The sequence below is a fragment of the Gavia stellata genome, chromosome 30 (genome assembly GCF_030936135.1).
Source record: "Gavia stellata isolate bGavSte3 chromosome 30, bGavSte3.hap2, whole genome shotgun sequence".
NCBI lineage: Eukaryota > Metazoa > Chordata > Aves > Gaviiformes > Gaviidae > Gavia > Gavia stellata.
Genome location: NC_082623.1, coordinates 5,221,656 through 5,239,397, shown reverse-complemented (window position 1 = coordinate 5,239,397; position 17,742 = coordinate 5,221,656). Strand labels below are relative to the sequence as shown.

The 17,742-nt window shown below is 58.9% G+C and overlaps 2 protein-coding genes across 3 annotated transcripts; both read left to right on the top strand.

Moving 5' to 3' along the window:
* Positions 1-3,396: 3,396 nt before the first annotated feature.
* CTSE (cathepsin E) lies at positions 3,397-7,737 on the top strand. The gene is made up of 9 exons (XM_059831171.1): positions 3,397-3,455; positions 4,141-4,297; positions 5,064-5,181; positions 6,118-6,236; positions 6,329-6,528; positions 6,786-6,908; positions 7,002-7,143; positions 7,251-7,349; positions 7,573-7,737. The coding sequence occupies exons 1-9, from the start codon at positions 3,397-3,399 to the stop codon at positions 7,735-7,737; spliced, it is 1,182 nt and encodes a 393-aa protein (XP_059687154.1).
* A 5,136-nt stretch (positions 7,738-12,873) lies between these two features.
* On the top strand, positions 12,874-14,825 carry RAB7B (RAB7B, member RAS oncogene family). 2 transcript variants are annotated; one of them, XM_059831292.1, is made up of 5 exons: positions 12,874-12,941; positions 13,093-13,219; positions 13,511-13,726; positions 14,125-14,250; positions 14,745-14,825. In XM_059831292.1, exons 1-5 carry the CDS (start codon positions 12,889-12,891, stop codon positions 14,823-14,825), a joined length of 603 nt encoding a protein of 200 aa, XP_059687275.1. In that variant the 5' UTR covers positions 12,874-12,888. The 2 variants fall into 2 exon arrangements, with proteins under 2 accessions (XP_059687275.1, XP_059687274.1); XM_059831291.1 differs by lacking the exon at positions 14,125-14,250 and having other exon boundaries at positions 12,889-12,941.
* The last annotated feature ends 2,917 nt before the right edge of the window (positions 14,826-17,742 follow it).

The following is a 17,742-nucleotide window of genomic DNA, read 5'->3' as shown; positions in this document are numbered from 1 at the left end:
AGTTTTGTGCTAAAATGCAGCTGAGCTTCGTTGGAGCAAAGCGGTCCCCGAGGGCAGAGAGCTCTGCCCAGCAGCAGTGGAGCTGGCTCAGCCCCAAGCAATTCAGCTGCCACCCAAAAAGTGCTCTGGGTGCTTCCAAGCAAAAGTCTTCTATAGGGGTAAAGCATTTTAAATCATAAGGGACGTGGTCCCAGAGCCTGGCATGGCTTGGTGTCTGCTGGGGGGTGAAAGGGCCTCCACCCTCCCGTTTTCCGGAAAAATTTTCCGGTCAGTAGTAACTTGCGGTATCATGTAATAACAGTGGGGTGCAAACAGCAGACTGGCAGACCCACTCTCGACGGTTTGCCGCAGATTTGGGGAGCGCTGGGCCGCTGCTTCATAGCAACTGATTTTGCAGCTCTCGCGCTGAGACAGCATTTTGGTGCTGGAGATGCCCTGCGGCAGCCTGACCTCTCTTGTGCTTCTTCCCTGGCAGGAGACGGGCAGGGAGCGAGGGACCCCCCTTCTCGCGGGGTCCCTGACTCCTGGGGACGGTGCCCGCTGGTGTTTAAGCATCTCCATCACCCCCACGCTCCCATAGCAATCCTCTCCCGGGGAGATAACAGCCCAGCATCTCAGTGAATCCCCCCAGACTTTCTAAAGGCAAAGAGAAGACCGGCTCCTGAGAAACTCTACGTACCCTCAGCTGCCAGGAGACATCGGGGTTCGCCCCCAGGAGCCACGTCGCGAGTTGGGGTCCCCTGCCAGGTCCCCGCCGTGGGTCAGTCGCTGCCCACATTTCCCCACGCCGTCCATCAGCTCCGTCACGGGGGGATTTTAGTCCTGCTTTACCCCCAGCTTTTGTGCCACAGGTAAATATTTAACTGAAGTGTGCTTGTTTTTATTTTTTTTTAAAGTGAGTGTTTGCTATTGCAGGGCTTCACTCTTTCAAGTGCTCAGTGATGTATAAAGAGATTAACAGGTGGAAGAAGTATTTGAGAAACAGAGAAAAAAGGCTTTTCAGAAGATGCTACCTGGGTGCGATTTGAATCAAAGCTAATCGTGGAAGTGGCTGAACTAAAGGAAATATAAAAAAAGAACACAGATAACGTATTTTTAGCCTGAAAGCAGGTTTCTTAAAATGAGTAAAGCGCCGTGTGCTGAGCCGGCAAGAGGCATGTTTTCCCCACAAGGTGCATAACCTCTTTCTAATGTATCTGAGGGCAGGTACGTACAGCTGGGTGGGTAAGATACACTTTATGACAGCTACTGCCTGGAAGCAGCACGGGACTGTATCTAGGCCACGTATTACTTACAAGACCTGGGATGTTCCAGTAGCTGGCAGTCACGTTTCATCACATTTCTACTGAACGTAAGCGCTTTTTCTGCTGTTTCATTAACAAGGTGGATTTAAAGGCCCCCGGTCTGCCTTTTTTCCCAATTTTCTGGACAGATACAGCCGAGCCTTGTACGGGCTCCCAAAAGAAAGAGAAAACCCCCATTTTGCCTTAAAATAAACTTTTGATTTGCCTTTAAGAGTTTGGGTTTTAAAACTACTCTTAAAATAACTACAAAAAAGTAGAAATAGATATGCTTAACCTCAAAAATTTCTAAATGAAAGGTTTGGCCTCTTTATTTCTTTAATTTTCATATTTTAACGCTAAATCTACTGTCACGAGTTTGCAGATTATGATGATCCAATTGGGGATCTTTTCCGCTAAATAAACTATTTCGCTTAAAGTATTCGGCTTGTCTGTGCTACAGCTCGTACTCACGTTTATCTCAGAAGCCCAGTGACCCTTCAGGCTGGATTTTCTTACAGGATTTTCAGGTTATAAACCATGTCCGACTTGCTGCTTTCAGCTCATCTGCCACTTGCTGCAATTGGTTTTGGTTTAGGGAGGTTTTTTTTTAAATCCCATCTATAAATATATATGATTAGAATGCGAAGGGAGGCCGGTACATTAAACTGCATCTGAAAAGGGAAATAGATAATAACTTTGTATAAAAGCTACTCAGTAAAAAATACTGCAGCCACCAACCCGGGCATGGGGAAATGCAGGGAGTTTGCACTTGACTTGGAAATAAATGGCTGCATCTGCCATCAGCATCGACTCTGCCGTGCCCTGCGTCTCCACGCTCACGCCGAAGAAACCTTTGATGAGATTTTTTGAAGCCCGAGCTCCCTGCGAAGCCGCGGAGAGGAGGAGCCCGGCAGCAGCTCCCAGGGATGGAGAGACGGGACCCCCAGAACAGGAGGCACGAGTCGGCTCTTTCTCAGGCCACCCCCATTAGCCGGGGTTTCAGGTGGGCTCACGGCCCCGCCGGGACCTGTGCCTCACAGGCGAGGACTTTAATTAGATAAAACGGACTAACTGGGATAAACGGAAAATTGATTAGCACGGTGCCAACGGTAGAAACCCTGTTAATTACATGAACGGTGCTCACTGGGTAAAACACCCCTCTTTGTGGCACCCGTGACCAGTTATTACAGTGCCATAAACATGGAAAAAATCCTCAAGGACAACACAGCATCATCACAAGCCTTCAGCCGCGTGTCTGAGAGATGTGGCAGCAAGAAAATCCTCGCCTCCCCCCACTTGCCTCCCCTCCGTATCTGAAGGCTTTGTTTGTTCATTTGCATTTTTGATTTGCATTCACAGAGGCTTAATGAGACGGCCATCCTGTGTTAAACAAAAATCAGCCACTGGGGAAGAGCCCATTAGTGGCTGTAAGGCAACATGTCACTGTCACCCACGCAAAGCCGCTTCTTCCTGACCTGCTTTGATGGCACTGACTGCTGTTTAAAAGGGAAAGTTGCAGAATCCTGAGCAGTTCATCACTGCTAATTAGTCTTTGCCTTTTAAAGTTTGTTCAGCAGCCGCCCAACACCATGAACACGTCCCTTTCCTGCACACCCCCCCGCAGTTGTTGGGGTGTGGGGCACCCCATGGCCACGGGCAGGTCCCCGGGGGTGGCTGTGGGGCAAAGGAAAGGGGCAACACTCCCCCGGAGCATTTGGGGGGGTTTCCACCTGCTCAGCCCGTGTGGTTTCCAACGGATAAGGGGCTGGCGGCGGGATGGAGACCCTGTTCTGCTCCTGCTGCGGGACCTTCACTGCCCCCCGACACAAGCCCCTGCCCAGCGCCCGGCAGGTCCCCGCGCGCCGTCCTGCTCTGCCGCTGCCAGCCCCTCGCCCACAAAAACAAACTTGACCCCGGTGCTCTCGCTCTGCCTCGCCTGGGACGTGGCCAGTGATTCATTCCCACTGCCAAAGCCCCGTGTTGACATTGAAAGGGGCGTTATCACCCCGGTACACTGGGGCGAGGGTGTACCTGTTGGTATAAGAACAACGCTGCAGCGCTGCCCGCACCCGCAGAGCCCGGCCGAGGCCAGCGCTGCTGCTGAGCTGCCGACATGAAGGGCCTCCTCCTCCTCACCATGCTCTGCCTCTCCCTGGCCAGCGGCTTGAAAAGGTAAGGGGGTCCCCAGGGCGCACCCCAGCTCCCTGGGCTCTCGGAGGGGCTTCTCTCCCAGGGTCCTGCCAGCGCCCAGCAAGGCAGTGATGAATGGACAGAGTTGACCTCTGCCAGCACGGACTCCCTGCAGCTGCATGGGAGCGTAGGGACCTCGCGGGGACCATGCAGGGACCACACGGGGACCACGCAGGGACCACACAGGGCTTTGCTGGTTTGCTCCCATCAGACCGTCGGCTCTGTGGCCATCTCCATCCCTCCGGGCAGACCCCACCAGCAGCAGTGGGCTGCGGAGAGGTCTGCAGGATGAGCTGCCGGCTGCAGCCAAGGGCTGTGCAAACAGATGAGGATGAAAATGCCGGCATGAAGTCCCCTCACCCAGCCTGAGGGTCCTTTTCCATCAGTCACATTGAGCTCCTGCCAGTCCCATCGCTGCGAGCAGGCCTGCGCTGGGGCATGTGGGCTCTCCTGCCAGCTTTGCCCTTGATTTGCTGTCTCCTAAAGCAGACCAAGTCCCCCGTTTCGCTGTGCCTCGGCTAGAAAGCATTGCAGTGAGGGATGCGGGGAAGCAGGCTCTGGACCTGCATCCCGGTGGCACTGGGACCCTCAGGGCAGACGTGGGGGCTGCACGACACCGGCAGCATCTGCGGCCCCATGCAAGCGACCAGGACCCTTCCTCCCTCAGGGTGACCCTGACGCGGCACCGCTCCCTGCGGAAGTTGCTGCGGGACCGTGGGCAGCTCTCCCACTTCTGGAAAGCCCACAAGCTTGACATGGTCCAGTACAGCGAGGACTGCACTGCCTTCACGGAGACCAACGAGCCTCTCATCACCTACCTGGACGTAAGCGTGGCGGCACCGAGGGCTGGGGGGTACTGAGTCCCAGCAGCGTGCCGCAGACACCCCGAAAGCACATAAGTTTGCCTGAGCGGTCCCCAATGCCCAACTGCTTCCCATAAAGCCCATGCCTGCTAACGGAGCACGCCTGCAGCCAGTGCCCCAGCGTGCCAGGGCTCGCTGCCTGCCCGCTCCTGCCTGGTCCTTTGTTCCCGGGAATGTGATGATGAGAGGGGACAAGGGAGCGCATTCATGGCAGGCGCTGCCAGCCCTCTCCCTGCTGCACTCCCCGAGCCCGCAGTGCTCTCGGGCACGCGGCGGGGAGACACATTTTCTCCAAAACTAACACATATCACACGCATCAGAGAAGACCCCACCACAAAGGACCCAGAGCCAGCGGTGGAGGGTGTTCCCCAGGATCTTCCCATTCCCCAGCAGTGTGAGGGTCCTGTCCCCAGAGACCCTGCCGCTGCCTGCACCCCGCTGAGGAGGGTTCCCTCGGGGCCCGGCCTTCCGGCTGAATCCAGCAGGAAGAGAATGGCGCCTGCACCCGCCGTCCTGCCTTTTGTTCTCGCCTTGCCTTGTTGTTCCTTAAATATTTAGCTCCTTTATTTCACCTGGCACGATGCGGCTGTGACAGATCAAACATTGTCCCGGCGCCAGCCATCCCCTGCGCCGAACCCCATCAGTTCCCTGCAGATGCCCCGGCACAGGCTCCCCTTTCCCAGGATTTCTTGGCATGCCGACGGCTAACGGCTCTGGTCTTTGCTAGATGGAGTATTTCGGGCAGATCTCCATCGGGACACCCCCCCAGAACTTCACGGTGGTATTCGACACGGGCTCCTCCAACCTCTGGGTGCCGTCCGTCTACTGCGTCAGCAAAGCCTGCGGTGAGTAGGGGCTCCCCGACCAGCCATCCCCCCCCAGCCCGCTGCAGTCGGACCCTGGGTGACACCCCTGGGGTGGCCCCAGAAAGACTATGGGGTCACCAGCACACACAGCCCAGAGACCTTGGGGGGACCTCCCCACCCAGCCGAGCCCTCCAAGGCACACACAGGTAACAGAAATTCGGGGGGGAAGCTGGGGGAGCCTCAGCGGGTTTGTTTGCTCAGGGGCAGGCGGCGATCACACCACCAGCACCCAGCACCATCAGCTCGCAGGAGATATCAGCGGTGCTCTTTAGGCCATTCTTATGGGAGAGCCTTTAAACAAACAAGCAAAGATGATAGCACATAATACAGCTTGTCAGCAAGGGGCTGGGTGGCAGGAACAAGGCGGGCACAGAGAGCGCGGCGTGGCTCCGGGCTGGCTGCCCGGGGGCTCGGCGGGTGACAAGCACTGGGCTTGTTCGGGCTGTCAGCAATGAGCCGAGTCCAGCCCTGCTGCCCCGGGACATGGAGCAGCTCCGAGCAGCCCCAGGGCTCCTCGGGTGCTTCCAACAGAGCCCAAGGGGAAAATAGCTGGATACAGCAGTGCCCGTGGAGCTGCTTCTGTCTGTAAAACAGGAACAGCAGTGCTGATCTTCAGGTCTCATAAAAATATCGCATGAGCTAATCCCGCTCCCCTTAACAAACCTCGCACCTTTCAGGCAGACTGAAATGGGGTAAGTTTTATCCCTCCTCAAAACGCCAGCATGCCCCGGTGTCTCCAGAGCAGCTCTGTCCCTCAGCAGCGTGCCCGTGGCAGAGGCATTTCAGCGATGCCACGTTGCCCCACTGTTTTGCTCCGAGGCCGGTTGCTGCTGCTGGCCATGGCGGGGGCTCCCAGCACCCATGGCCGTGCAGGTAAATAGCATTTCTGGTGATAGCTCCCATCTCCTTCCCCAGCTAAGCACACCAAGTTTCAGCCATCAGAGTCCAGCACGTACCAGGCGATAGGGACCCCCTTCTCCATCCAGTACGGGACCGGCAGTTTGATGGGGGTCATCGGATCTGACCAAGTAGTCGTGAGTCATCTTTGGTTTCTCCCGCTCTGAACAACGTGCCTGGGACTTGCCTACAGGCTCAGCATCACCATCAAGCCTCCTCCTCCCCGCAGGTCGAGGGTCTCACCGTGAGCAACCAGCAGTTTGCAGAGAGCGTCAGTGAGCCGGGAAAAACCTTCCTGGACGCTGAGTTTGATGGGATCCTGGGGCTGGCTTACCCCTCACTGGCCGTGGACGGGGTCACCCCCGTCTTCGACAACATGATGGCACAAAACCTGGTGGAGCTGCCCATGTTCTCTGTCTACATGAGCACGTATGGACATGGCTTTGCTCAGGGCTGTTGCTTAGACTCAGGCATTGCTTTTAGGGGGGGCTGCTAAAATAAGGATGTTTTATTGAGATAGTAAAGGGGTTTTTTGGTACCATGTCGAGCATCACAGACCTGAGGCCTGACAGGAATAAAGTGAATGACCCTAAGCATTTGTGGGAAGAGAGTGGGTATAAATCCACCTGTTTAAAATGTGATGTAAAAGAGAGAAAATCCTTCACGTCTCCTCCTCCTCCCTCCAGGAACCCTGAATCCTCCTTGGGAGGAGAGCTGCTCTTTGGTGGCTTTGACCCCTCTCGCTTCACGGGGACCCTGAACTGGGTGCCAGTCACCCAGCAAGGGTACTGGCAGATCCAGCTGGACAAGTGAGTGGTGCTGGGCAGGGCGGGAAGGGTTGGGCTGGGGCAGGGGAGCAGGACAAGTCCCTCCTGGTCCTTCTCTGTTTCCTCCTCCTCCAGCATCCAGTTGGATGGGACAGTGGCTTTCTGCGTGAACGGCTGCCAGGCCATCGTGGACACCGGGACATCACTCATCACAGGTCCCACCAAAGATATAAAAGAATTGCAAAGCTATATTGGTGCCACACCTGTGGACGGAGAGGTGAGGGCGAGGGTGGGGAGAGGAGGGTGCAAAGACCTGGGACCCCCACCCCGCCGGGAGGGACCTCCCGTGGAGCAGCACCGCTGAGCCACTCGGCTGTTTCGCAGTACGCCGTGGAGTGCAGTAACCTCAGCGTGATGCCTGACGTGACCTTCACCATCAACGGGCTCCCCTACACACTCAGCGCCCAGGCCTACACCCTCACGGTATGGCTCCATCGGTGCCAGCTCCCAGTTCCCATCCGCTGGGTTGGAAAAGTGGCTCTGGAGACAAAGGTGGCCCCGAGCCACCCCGGGAGCTGAGCCATGTGTCGTGGCAGGTGACGAGCCCACTGCTTCGTGCACAGCACCTGCAGTCACCATTCCTGCATGCTTCCATGTGCACGAGGCTCTCGGGTTCGTCCCCAGCCTTGCACTTCTCCTTCCCCAGGAGAACAGCGACGGCATGGCCTTCTGCATCAGCGGCTTCCAGGGGATGGACATCGCCCCTCCCGCTGGACCCCTCTGGATTTTGGGCGACGTTTTCATCCGTCAGTTTTACTCCGTCTTTGACCGTGGAAATAACAGGGTGGGGTTGGCCCCCGCCGTCCCTTAGGGCTGGAGCATCCCGTGGGGCAGGAGAGGAACGGAGCCACCGGGCTGCTGCCCTCGGGCAGGGCAGGGGATTTCACCGCTGCATCAGTATCCCCGGAGGTGATGAAGACACCCGGGGACCGCGGCTGAAGAGCCCGGCAGAAGTTCGGTCCACGCCAGGAAGCCATTTCATAATGAATATAAAAACGTCTTGAGCAGCTCTGTGATCTGTTTCGCAGATTCTCTTTTTTTAAATACGGGTCAATAAAGGCTTTAATAAAACAAAACCTGCCATGCTCATGTTGTGATCAGCACAGCAGCGACCCCACAGATCTCAGCTGGGATGCACCAGAGTGTTAAATCCTCCTTCCCCGGACCCTGCCCTTCTCCCCAGCGAGCTAAAATCCTCGGTGCACCCACGGCACTGCCAGGGCTGTGTGCCCGGAGTTACTGGAGTTTCCCTGCTCTGGAGGGAGCCTTGGCAGTGCAGGAGGCACTGGATCGGAAAGGTCGTCCTCCGTGGTCCTTAGCTGGGATTTCCACACTGGCAGAAGAGGATACTTTGCCCCGGTGGAGCAGAAAGTCCCTGGAGGCGGCTCTGGACATCCCGGAGCTCCCCGCCGAGTCCGAGGCGACGGCGGCGGGCAGGGGCAGGGCGGGGGCTGCGGGACCAGCGAGTTCACCAGGAAAATGTGTTGCTTCAGCAGGTTGAGCTGATGCCAGTAAACAAGAAGGTGGTGATGAGACTGGAGAGACCCTGGGGCTCTTTCTGTGCCACAAAACTCCAGGAACAACCGGTGATTTCCAGCGAGTTTTGCCTTGATCCCCCAGGCGCTTGCAAAGACGTGGTTGGTGGGTGCATGAAGCAAGAGAGGGCAAACCAGCGGCGTGCTGCCAAGCTCTGCAGCCAGCGGCCGCGGGCTGGGCTGGCTCGGAGGGTGGGGGGTCCGGGGGTTGCGGGGGGCTGCGAGGCTCCCCGTGAGTCACTGCGGCGCATGTGACTTGCTGACAGTGCAAGAGGTGCGGGAGAAAGCATGAGCAATCGTGGCTCATGCATGACACATCCTGAAACACGCGTGGAAGGCAGTGAGAAAGGGAAGCACGGAGAAGGGTTATTTTTACTCGTGCCTTTGCTCGGTTTTCCTGGCCGACGCTGAAGCCGGACCCTGCAGTGGGCTGGCGGCGAGGCCGAGGTGCCGGGGTCCCCACAGCCGGGGCCAGGCTTTGCGCCTGCTGCATCTTTCCCAGACCGGAGCAGACTTCAGGGTTGGGTCTGAGAGGGCTGGAAAATTCAGATCTGGTTGTAAACTTTGCGGCTCGGCCTTGTCATTTGCAATAAAAGAAAATATCTGCCTTACTCGGAAACATTGATTGTGCCACTGACCGACATATGGTTTCTGTAACCGGTTCCTGTATTGACTTCACCTCAGCTGAGCTTTCCCCAGGCACTGGGAAGATAAGGTGCAGGGACAGCTGGACAAAGGTCTCCTCTCCCTCCTCCAGCTTAACTCTTAGCACGCCGAAGTGCTGCTGGGGACCAGCCCATCACCGCGGCTGTAGGCACTGGGGGAGCATCCCGCTTGCCCAGCACGACGAGGGACCGCCTGGTGTCCCCGAACACTGGCCGGCAGCAAGAGGTGGCCCAGCCTGGACTCGACCAGGACTGCTCTGGTGCCATGTGCTCTTGAGATCCCAGAGCATCCCGTGTCTTCTCAGCAGGTTTCAGGGGGGTCCTCTCCAGCCCTTCTCCAAGAGCACGGGGGGTGCTCAGGGGATGTTGCTCCAGCAAATACTGACCATCCCAATAGGGAGCAACCGGGCTCCCGCTGTCCCCCGGGGAGCGGAGGTGGCTAAACAGTCGTAGGGAACAGTTTAGTCACTTGGGTGCCTTTTGCTTTCTTCCCCTTCCCTCACTCTCACTGCCCGGCGAGCCTTGCCGCAGGGAACAGCTTGTCCTCTCCTTGTCCACACGAGCTGCTTTCCTCTGGACGTGGCGGTCCCCAGCCTGTGTTTCATCGTATCCTAGCTGCAAGACCTTCCTCATAGTCACAGGGCACAAAAAACACGCTTTTTTCCTCAGAATTGCTGACTTGGTGAAGCAATCAGGACAAGATTGTAGCTGTGCTTGCAGGAGCTGCTGAGCAACGTCTTGGCCATCACCTCTACGCCACCGCTCCCACTGCCTTCATCCAGGGCGAAGCTCACACCAGGAGTGGTAAGAAGAGCAGGAGCTTTGGGAAAATCCCTTTTCTTGTGAAATCAAACAAAAGCTGGAGCCGGTGCTGAGCCCGGGCTGGGCACCCTGATGGGTTTGGCCCCTCCTGCCCAAAAGCAGAAGTTGCTGCAGGCATCGGCTGTAGCAACTCAACCACAAGCCCCATCTCCACCAGCGTGGAGGGGCATTGATCATCTGACTGGGTGAGCAACCTCCATCCCACCAGGCTGGGAGGGACACGTGGAGGGGAACGGGGGCAGAAGTAGTCGGGGGGGGGAGGTTGGACAATGAAGTCTCACTGCAAGGGCAAAGGTGAAGCAGCGCGATGAAAATAGGCTGAAAACAGGGATCAGGAGAGACTTGCTCCGGGGAAACATCAGCCTTTTACCCACCGCTGGTGAGAACTGGCTCAAGTGCTTCTCCTACCTCATCCCAGCTCCTCCCTGTGCTTGCCCTGTGGGGGGAAAAACCAGATTTTTCTGGCCAGACAGGTCCTAAAATTACACCTGGGAAGGAGGAGGAGGAGGATTTGTCCTGCTGAGTGCAGCGATCTTCCCTGAGATCCCATAAAGGATGTCTACAGCAAAAAAAAAAAAAAAAAAAAAAAAAAAAAAAATTCTACAAAAATGAGGGCAACCAGTGGAAAAGCAAAAGCTGGCAGCCTCGGAAGGATCCTGCGCCCGGGGAGGCGGGGGGACCTAGAGGGACCTAGAGGTCCCCCTGCCTCCCCAGACGGGGGTCCCTCTGAGGCCACCGGTGGTTGTTGTTCGGGGTGAGGGAGCCAGGAGGGTTCACAGATGGGGGGGACACCCCGCTCCAGGTGCAAACCCCAAATCCTATCAAATGCTTGGCAGTGGCTCAGGACCTGCCCTTGCACGCCGGGGAGCACAGCTCTGACTCTGCAGCCACAGCTGAGCGGGATTTCCCATGCCAAAGAGCTGTGTCCACCAGCTTGATGCTCGGAGAGATGGCAAGAGGCTTCCTCGGTTGCTCCATGGTGGCAGCTGAGATCCCCCAAATCCCACTTGCCAGTTGAACACATCCTCCTCCAGGAGATGACACCAGCTCTGGTTACTGGGGCTCCCATCCTGACGTGGTCCCCTCCTTTTGGGGTGCTTGTGGGATGCTGGCATTGGCCGTGGGTGCTGGGCGGGAGCCCCTAAGGACTGGGGGTTGCAGGGATGCAGTACAGTGTACCGAGGGGCTGCAAATGCTCCTGCTTCTCACTGTGCCCCTCTCCTCCTGCCTGCAAAAGGAGATGAAGCCGCACAGAGCCCACAGCCCCCTCAAAGGGACCCCTGCCCCTCCGCTCCCCGCTCACTGCTGGACCGAGCCCTCAGCCCCACCTTGCCTGCCACCGTCCCCCCGCCGTCCCCGGCTCCCAAAGTGGCTTATCCCACCCCACGCTATCGGAGCTGCCTGAGCAAAGTCCGGGGTGGCTCCCGCTGGCTCCAGGGATGCTGCTGATAGCCCCACCGGGGTTTTGTTCTCAGCCCTAAATAACCCCTGGCAGGAACGCAGATAAGGGGTCCCGGGGAGGTGGGTGAAAGGTACCAGGGGATCCTGAGCAAGAGAAGAGGCCAAAAGTCAATCCCAAACCCCAGCAGATGGGGGGACTTTGTTCTCTTTCCACTATCAGACCCCGAGCCGCGGAGCGCCTGGCAGAGCCCCGGAGCCGAGGGAAACACTGTGACATCCCAGCACCCACCCACGGCTCCTCCGCCGGCTCCGGCAGGATCTCGGCCCCTTTCTGCTGATGTCACGGCACGGGGCCCCGCAGCCGCCTTCCCCGGGCGGCAGGCAGGCGGGAATCAGTGCCGGAGCCGGCCGCCCTTTCCTGGATTCTCCTCTCTCGCCTCTTCTCTCCCCAGGACGCCCCGCAGACAGATGCCCCGGAAGGTGAGTGCACTGCCCTCCGGCCCCTCCGGCCACCGGGGCTGAGCAGGGGACCCCCGGCGCAACAAGGCGGCGGGCAAAAAGGTTGGGAAACTCCATTTTGAGTTCAAAACCGCCTGGCCTCGGAGAATACTGTCTGGTGCTGGCAAAAGGACTGGAAAGTTTGTGCATGCTGAGACACGAGGCTCTGCCTGTGCCAAGGATGCTGCCCGCGGCTGGGCTGGGGTGGCAGAGGGGGTGCGGGAGAGCCCAGACCCCACGGCCGAGAGCCACCCTGGCAGGGGCGATGTGCCAAGGGGGAACGGCGCAGGGCTGGCCAACGCATCGGGGAAAAATGCAGAGAAGAGGCTGTCAGTAAGTGTTTCCATCTGCGCTTTGGCCGGTGCCGTGCCTGACGCTGACATGCGGACGGGGCTGCTGAGACCGCCGGAGGGAGGGGGTTTGCTGCGGGTGCTCAGGGCTCCTGCCTCGGGATGGCCAGGCACAGAGCACGTGGGAACACCAGGACATGTTGGGGATGCAGCCTGCGGGGAGCCTTCCGGGGTGCTCCTGGGCTGGGTGGCATCCCTGGGCTGTGCTTGGGGCACCCAGGAAAGTCCAGCTGGCCGTGGTCTTCTTTAATAAATGTAATTTTCCCCCAGGACCTCCGGTGTGAGCCAGGTTTAGGGGGAGGGACTGCGTTTTAGAGGGAGAGGCAGGGAAGTTGCTCACAGCAGCTATTAATGGTGATGATTTGGTGCAGCATGGTAGCGTGTCTGGACGTGCACCAGCACCTCGGGAGCCGGTCCTGGGCGGTGACGTGGCTCAGGCTCGGCACGGGGGTTTCTGCCCCCACCACCGCCGGGACACGAGTGCAGCAGGGTGCTGGCACGGCACAGACACGGTGCTGGCACGGTGCGGACACGGCAGCATCCAGGGCCCTAGGACAGCCGGGGTGGGAGCGGGGAGAGGCTGTGGGGAGCAGCGGCTGCTCCCACACCTCCGCCAGCGCCGCAGGGCTTGCCAGGAACCAGTGCCATCCCCACAGCCAGGTGACCCCCTCTCGTCCCGCAGGGCCCGTCCATGGATGCCAGCAAGAAGGTGGATCTGAAGATAATTATCATAGGAGCTCTGGGGTAAGGAGCGGCGCCGGCGATGGGAAGGAAGCCCCACGTGTGCGCTGGCCCGGGAGCCTGTGGGTGTGCAGCCCCCGTCCTTGCTGCGACCGACCCCTTGAGCCTGGCTTTGCAGTACAAATCCTCACCCGCGTCCCTTCCCTCCCGCCAGCGTGGGCAAAACCTCCCTCCTGCACCAGTACGTGCACAAGACGTTTTACGAAGACTACCGCACCACGCTGGGCGCCAGCATCCTGACCAAAGTCCTCGCGGTGGACAACACCCCCCTGAAACTGCAGGTGAGCGGGGCTGGGACTGCCTGGGGTGCCCGTCCCAAACCCACGGGCACGTGTGTCCCGCCGTGTCCTGCTGTCCCCAAGTGCTCACTGGTGTCATGAGGTGTGGGGCTGGATTTGCAGGGCCTGATTTTCAGCAGCCCTGAGCATCCATGGATGATACTGAAATCCCACATGAGTTTTGGGGGCTCGGCACTCCCTGAAGCTGGTCCCCTGAGCTTAACAGAGCACAGGGCTGCAAACACCCACACCGCTCCTGTCGTGTGTCTGTACCCGTGCCCCTCTCTGCCCTAGATCTGGGACACAGGGGGACAGGAGCGATTCCGATCCATGGTGTCGACCTTTTACAAAGGCTCGGACGGCTGCATGCTGGCCTTCGACGTGACGGACAGGGAGTCCTTTGAGTCCCTGGACAACTGGAGACATGACTTTCTGGAGAAGGTCATTCCAAGAGAGCATGATTTCCCCATGGTCGTGCTGGGGAACAAAATAGACATCTGCGATCGCCAGGTAAGGCTGGAGGAGAGAGAGTGCGGTACATGGATTGGGACACCTTAGTGTCCCAAAGGCTTACAAGTGCTGATCCTTCTGCAGACCCAGCCTTCTTCCGATGCTCACATGAAAACCAGGGCTCCCGGGCGAGGAGCTGCTGGGCACCCAGTGCTGCTCCCTCCCTCATGCCTCTTGGAGGGCATAAGCAGCATCACCTCACTGCCCTTCGCAGCAGAGATTGTCCCCACTGAAGGCAGCAGGAATTAAGCTTCTCAGATAGCTGCCTGCACTGCCAGCACCCTGCCCTCACCCAGCAGTGCCTGGACGGGCGAGGAGGGTCCCCTCTGCCAACTCTCCAGCGGCTACGGGCAGTCCTGCGCAGGGCTGTGCTGTGGCTCCATCCTCCTTTCCCGCAGGTACCCAAAGAGATTGCCTCAGCCTGGTGCAAGGAGAAAGACATCCCGTATTTTGAAGTCAGCGCCAAGAACAACATCAACGTTGCTGAGGCTTTCGAGACCCTCGCAAAGCAGGCGTTAACAACGGTGAGCATCGCTCCAGTACCAAGCCTGTGCCAGCAGCAGGAATTTGGGTGTGAGCCGGGCTCAGCCGCCCCCCGGAGCCGATCCAACAGACCCTCCCAGCCCACCCTCTGATGCAGAATAGCTTCTATTTATAACGTGTAGGAGAGCCCCAGGAAAGAGAAATGCATCAGTGTTTGATTTCTTAAAAGAGATCTTAAACCAGTTAGAAAAGAGTAAGAATTGCTATTTCTCTTTGCGCATGGTGACGGGAACAGGGCGTGTGGCACCGCACAGCGCGCCAGCACTGTCCTCTAGCGGCCATCCCACGGGGACCTTCGTGTCCCCACGCCAAGCAAGCGGGGTGGCCCGGCTCCTCGGCTGAGCTGGGCGGCTTTTCCATGGATTTTGTCTTTAATCACGCATTGGGACTGAACCTGTGCTCCCCAGTCCTTCAGTCCACTCAGGCTGGCTCTGAGCTGGCATCACTCACCCTTTCCCTTCTCTGTTTTTTCCAGTATAAAGGGATTTTTGAGAGCTATTTAACCGACTCCATCAAACTCACTCCCAACGACAAGCCCAAGAAGAGCTGCTGCTGACCCCGGGCACGCTGCCGCGCTCCAGCTGCGTGAGCACAGCCCAGGCGCGCTGCACCCCACGATGCCCAAGGTTGGAGCCCTGCCCGGGGGGTCCATGCCCCGCGCCCGCCCCAGCCCGGCGGCAGAGCCTGGCCAAGCCAGGGCACAGGACAGCCGCCGCTCAACGCGCCGGGGCCAGCTGGCTGTGCATCCCGGGGCTTGCTGCTTCCTACATCTCCGAAGCTGCTCTCCCAAACCAGCAGCCTCCCAAATCGCCGCTGCGTCACGGTGGCCCCGTCCCCCTCGATCTGCTGCCGTCTGGCACCCGAGCGGGCGATCCCCCTGCGGTGACGGTGCCAGGGAGCTGGGCAGCGCTCCTGATGCCTTTCCAGAGACCATGGCCATGGTCCCACGGGTGACCCTTCCCGGCACGTGGACTGGTGGCCCCGCGGCACTCACGGTACTCACGGTGCGTACGGGCTGTCCTGGGGGAGGAGTGGAGCTGGTGGCCACGGCACAGGTCTGAGAGCAGCCGGGTCCCCTCCCAGGGTCAGCTGCTGTGGGTGTAACCATTCCATGCCTCAGTTTCCCCTGCTCTCATGCACACCCCCTGTCAAACACCTTCCACCCCCTGCCTCACTGGTGAGGATCCTCAGTAAAGCACTTTGTCAGGGATTCTTTTTTTAAAAAAAGGAAATTAAATATTTCATTTTTATTTATATATGTGTATCGCAAAATGCTCCTGTGGTCCGGCAGCAGGAGGATGGGGTGGGGGCATCCGGACGCTTGCGCTGTCCCATGGGCCGTGCTCCAGACTTTCCTCCAGCAAGGCCAGCAGCTCTCAGCCCATGCCATCTTCTCGGGGCAGGAGGATGAATTTTGGGGCTGGATTTTTTTTCCGGTGCACATTTTGGGTCAGGGGAGAGAGGAGGCATCTGGGACATCGTGCAAAGTGGGTGTGCGGTGGTGGCGTGGGGGCCTGGCCGGGGCGGCTGTCGGCAGAGGGAGCCTGCTGGGAGCCGAGCCAAGCACCCGCTTCCCTTCTTGCATCCATCCAGCTCCGGCTCTGGCACCTTGGCAAAGCTGTGCTGAGGCACAGGCTGGGGCTGGCCAGCGAGGTGGCTGTGGCCACCCCATGCCACCATCCCCACCTCTGTGGAAGCCGCATCCCTGGGGCTGCAGCACCCCACTTGCTGCAGAGCCGTAGGGCTGTATCGACCTGGGAAGACCCCCCAGCCGGGCACCCTGCCCCATAGGTCTCCATGGGACCTCCTGCCCTCTTGTCACCCCCTCGAGACCCATCCACACCAATCGCAGTGGTCCCGCAGAGCTTCCCAGGGGCTGCGGGGGCTCTGCTCCAGCATCGCCCAGACCTTTCCACGAGCAGCAGCCCCATCGTGGCTGTTCCCCACCCAGGACCACCAAGCTGTGCCACCAGCTGGGGACAGCACCCATCTGTGGCAGTGGCAGGGCACGAAGCTGGCAGGTGCGTGCAGACAGGGTGAAACCTGAGCGAGGGCTCGGCACGGGGGCACGGGGGCCACAGTGCCGTAATTAGCCTGCCAGTCTCAGGAGAGGCACGTAGAGATGTTCCCACCCTCCTTATGCAACACTCTGATTATTTATTTGGGCACCAAGCCGGGGAGAGGATTTGTCCCTTAATATTGGGAGGAGAGGGGCATTAACTATTTCCTCCCCGAGCTCCGCACGTCCTTTCCCCCTGTATCCCCAAGGCAGCTGGACAACGGCACCTCCCCACTGCCGGCTGGGGCAGCCCCAGCCCCGGCCAGGCTCCACAGCCTGACCGGAGTCCACCTCGTGCCCGGCATCGCCCCCGGGATGCAGCCCCCATCCTGGCACAGCTCTGGCCTGAGCATCAGCCAGCGTGCTCGCCCAGGTCTGTTTAGACAGCGGGTGTTAAGCACCGTCCATGTCAATAGTGATATTGTTTCTAATTACACCCTTTCTTTAGCAGCTCTCGGTGCTGGAGGTGGGTGCAAACTTGATCTGTTTTATTCCAGCAAGCAGCAATTTGGACACCCAGAGCTGAGCAGGTCAAACAAATGCACTCAGCAGAGTGGGTGCTCCCTCGGCCGGGGCTGAGCAGCCGCTGGCACGTGCCCAGGGCTGCCGCCGGTGCCGAAGCCCGTGAGCGGCAGGAGCTGGAGCCAGGCGGGAGTTGCAGGCTTGGCTCGGGGTCCGCCTGCAGACTGGGCTCCCCCGGCGAGGCACGGCCAGGACTGTGTCGCGGCACCCGGTCAAGCTGGGGTCAGGCCTTCGACTGCAGGGACAGCTCGCTCCAGAGCCCTTGTTGAGGCTCTGAGACACTGGGCTCGAACTGAGGGGGATGGAGAACAGCAGGGTCTGAGCACTTTGTGTGGCCATGGAGCATCATTCCAGACACAGGAATTAAGACTGCCTAAGAGATTGCAACCTTGGGAGCTAGCAGGATCTCTAATGGCATCACCACCCTAGAGAGACCCCGGCTAATGCACCTTGCAGATGTGCAGCACCATGCTGGAGCCGGTCGCAGCGATCCAGCTTTTCTTCTCCCTCCATCCCTCCCAGGTAGGAGCACCGGCACGATCCTGCCGGCCCGGCAGCCCTGCGATAGTTGGGGTCACCCCAGGAATTCTCCCTCCAGGAAGACTGGGCGACTGAATGGGGTGGCACCGCGCCAGGCAGGATGCTGGCAGGAGCGGCCAGAGGTGCTAAGCTGGTAACACTATCCTGCGGCCGAAACGTGATAAAGGACAGGGGGGGAGGTTTGCAACGCGTGGGATTAACAAGGTCAGCTCAAGATTTTCTCAGGGTGAAAATCAAAGGGAAAAATATTTGCCTTGTGTGACTCAGTGAGTTCCTGAGCCAGCAGCACCAGCTCACCCCGGCGGAGGGGCTGGCCCACGGCGACAGTCAAGAAACCAAATCAACCTGAGCT

Coding starts and splice junctions, on each gene's coding strand:
- CTSE (XM_059831171.1), top strand. CDS start 3,397: ATGAAGGGCCTCCTCCTCCTCACCATGCTCTGCCTCTCCCTGGCCAGC. Junction 6,529..6,785: donor TTCTCTGTCTACATGAGCAC/GTATGGACATGG, acceptor TCCTCCCTCCAG/GAACCCTGAATCCTCCTTGG. Junction 7,350..7,572: donor CCCAGGCCTACACCCTCACG/GTATGGCTCCAT, acceptor CTCCTTCCCCAG/GAGAACAGCGACGGCATGGC.
- RAB7B (XM_059831292.1), top strand. CDS start 12,889: ATGGATGCCAGCAAGAAGGTGGATCTGAAGATAATTATCATAGGAGCT. Junction 13,220..13,510: donor ACACCCCCCTGAAACTGCAG/GTGAGCGGGGCT, acceptor TCTCTGCCCTAG/ATCTGGGACACAGGGGGACA. Junction 13,727..14,124: donor TAGACATCTGCGATCGCCAG/GTAAGGCTGGAG, acceptor CCTTTCCCGCAG/GTACCCAAAGAGATTGCCTC.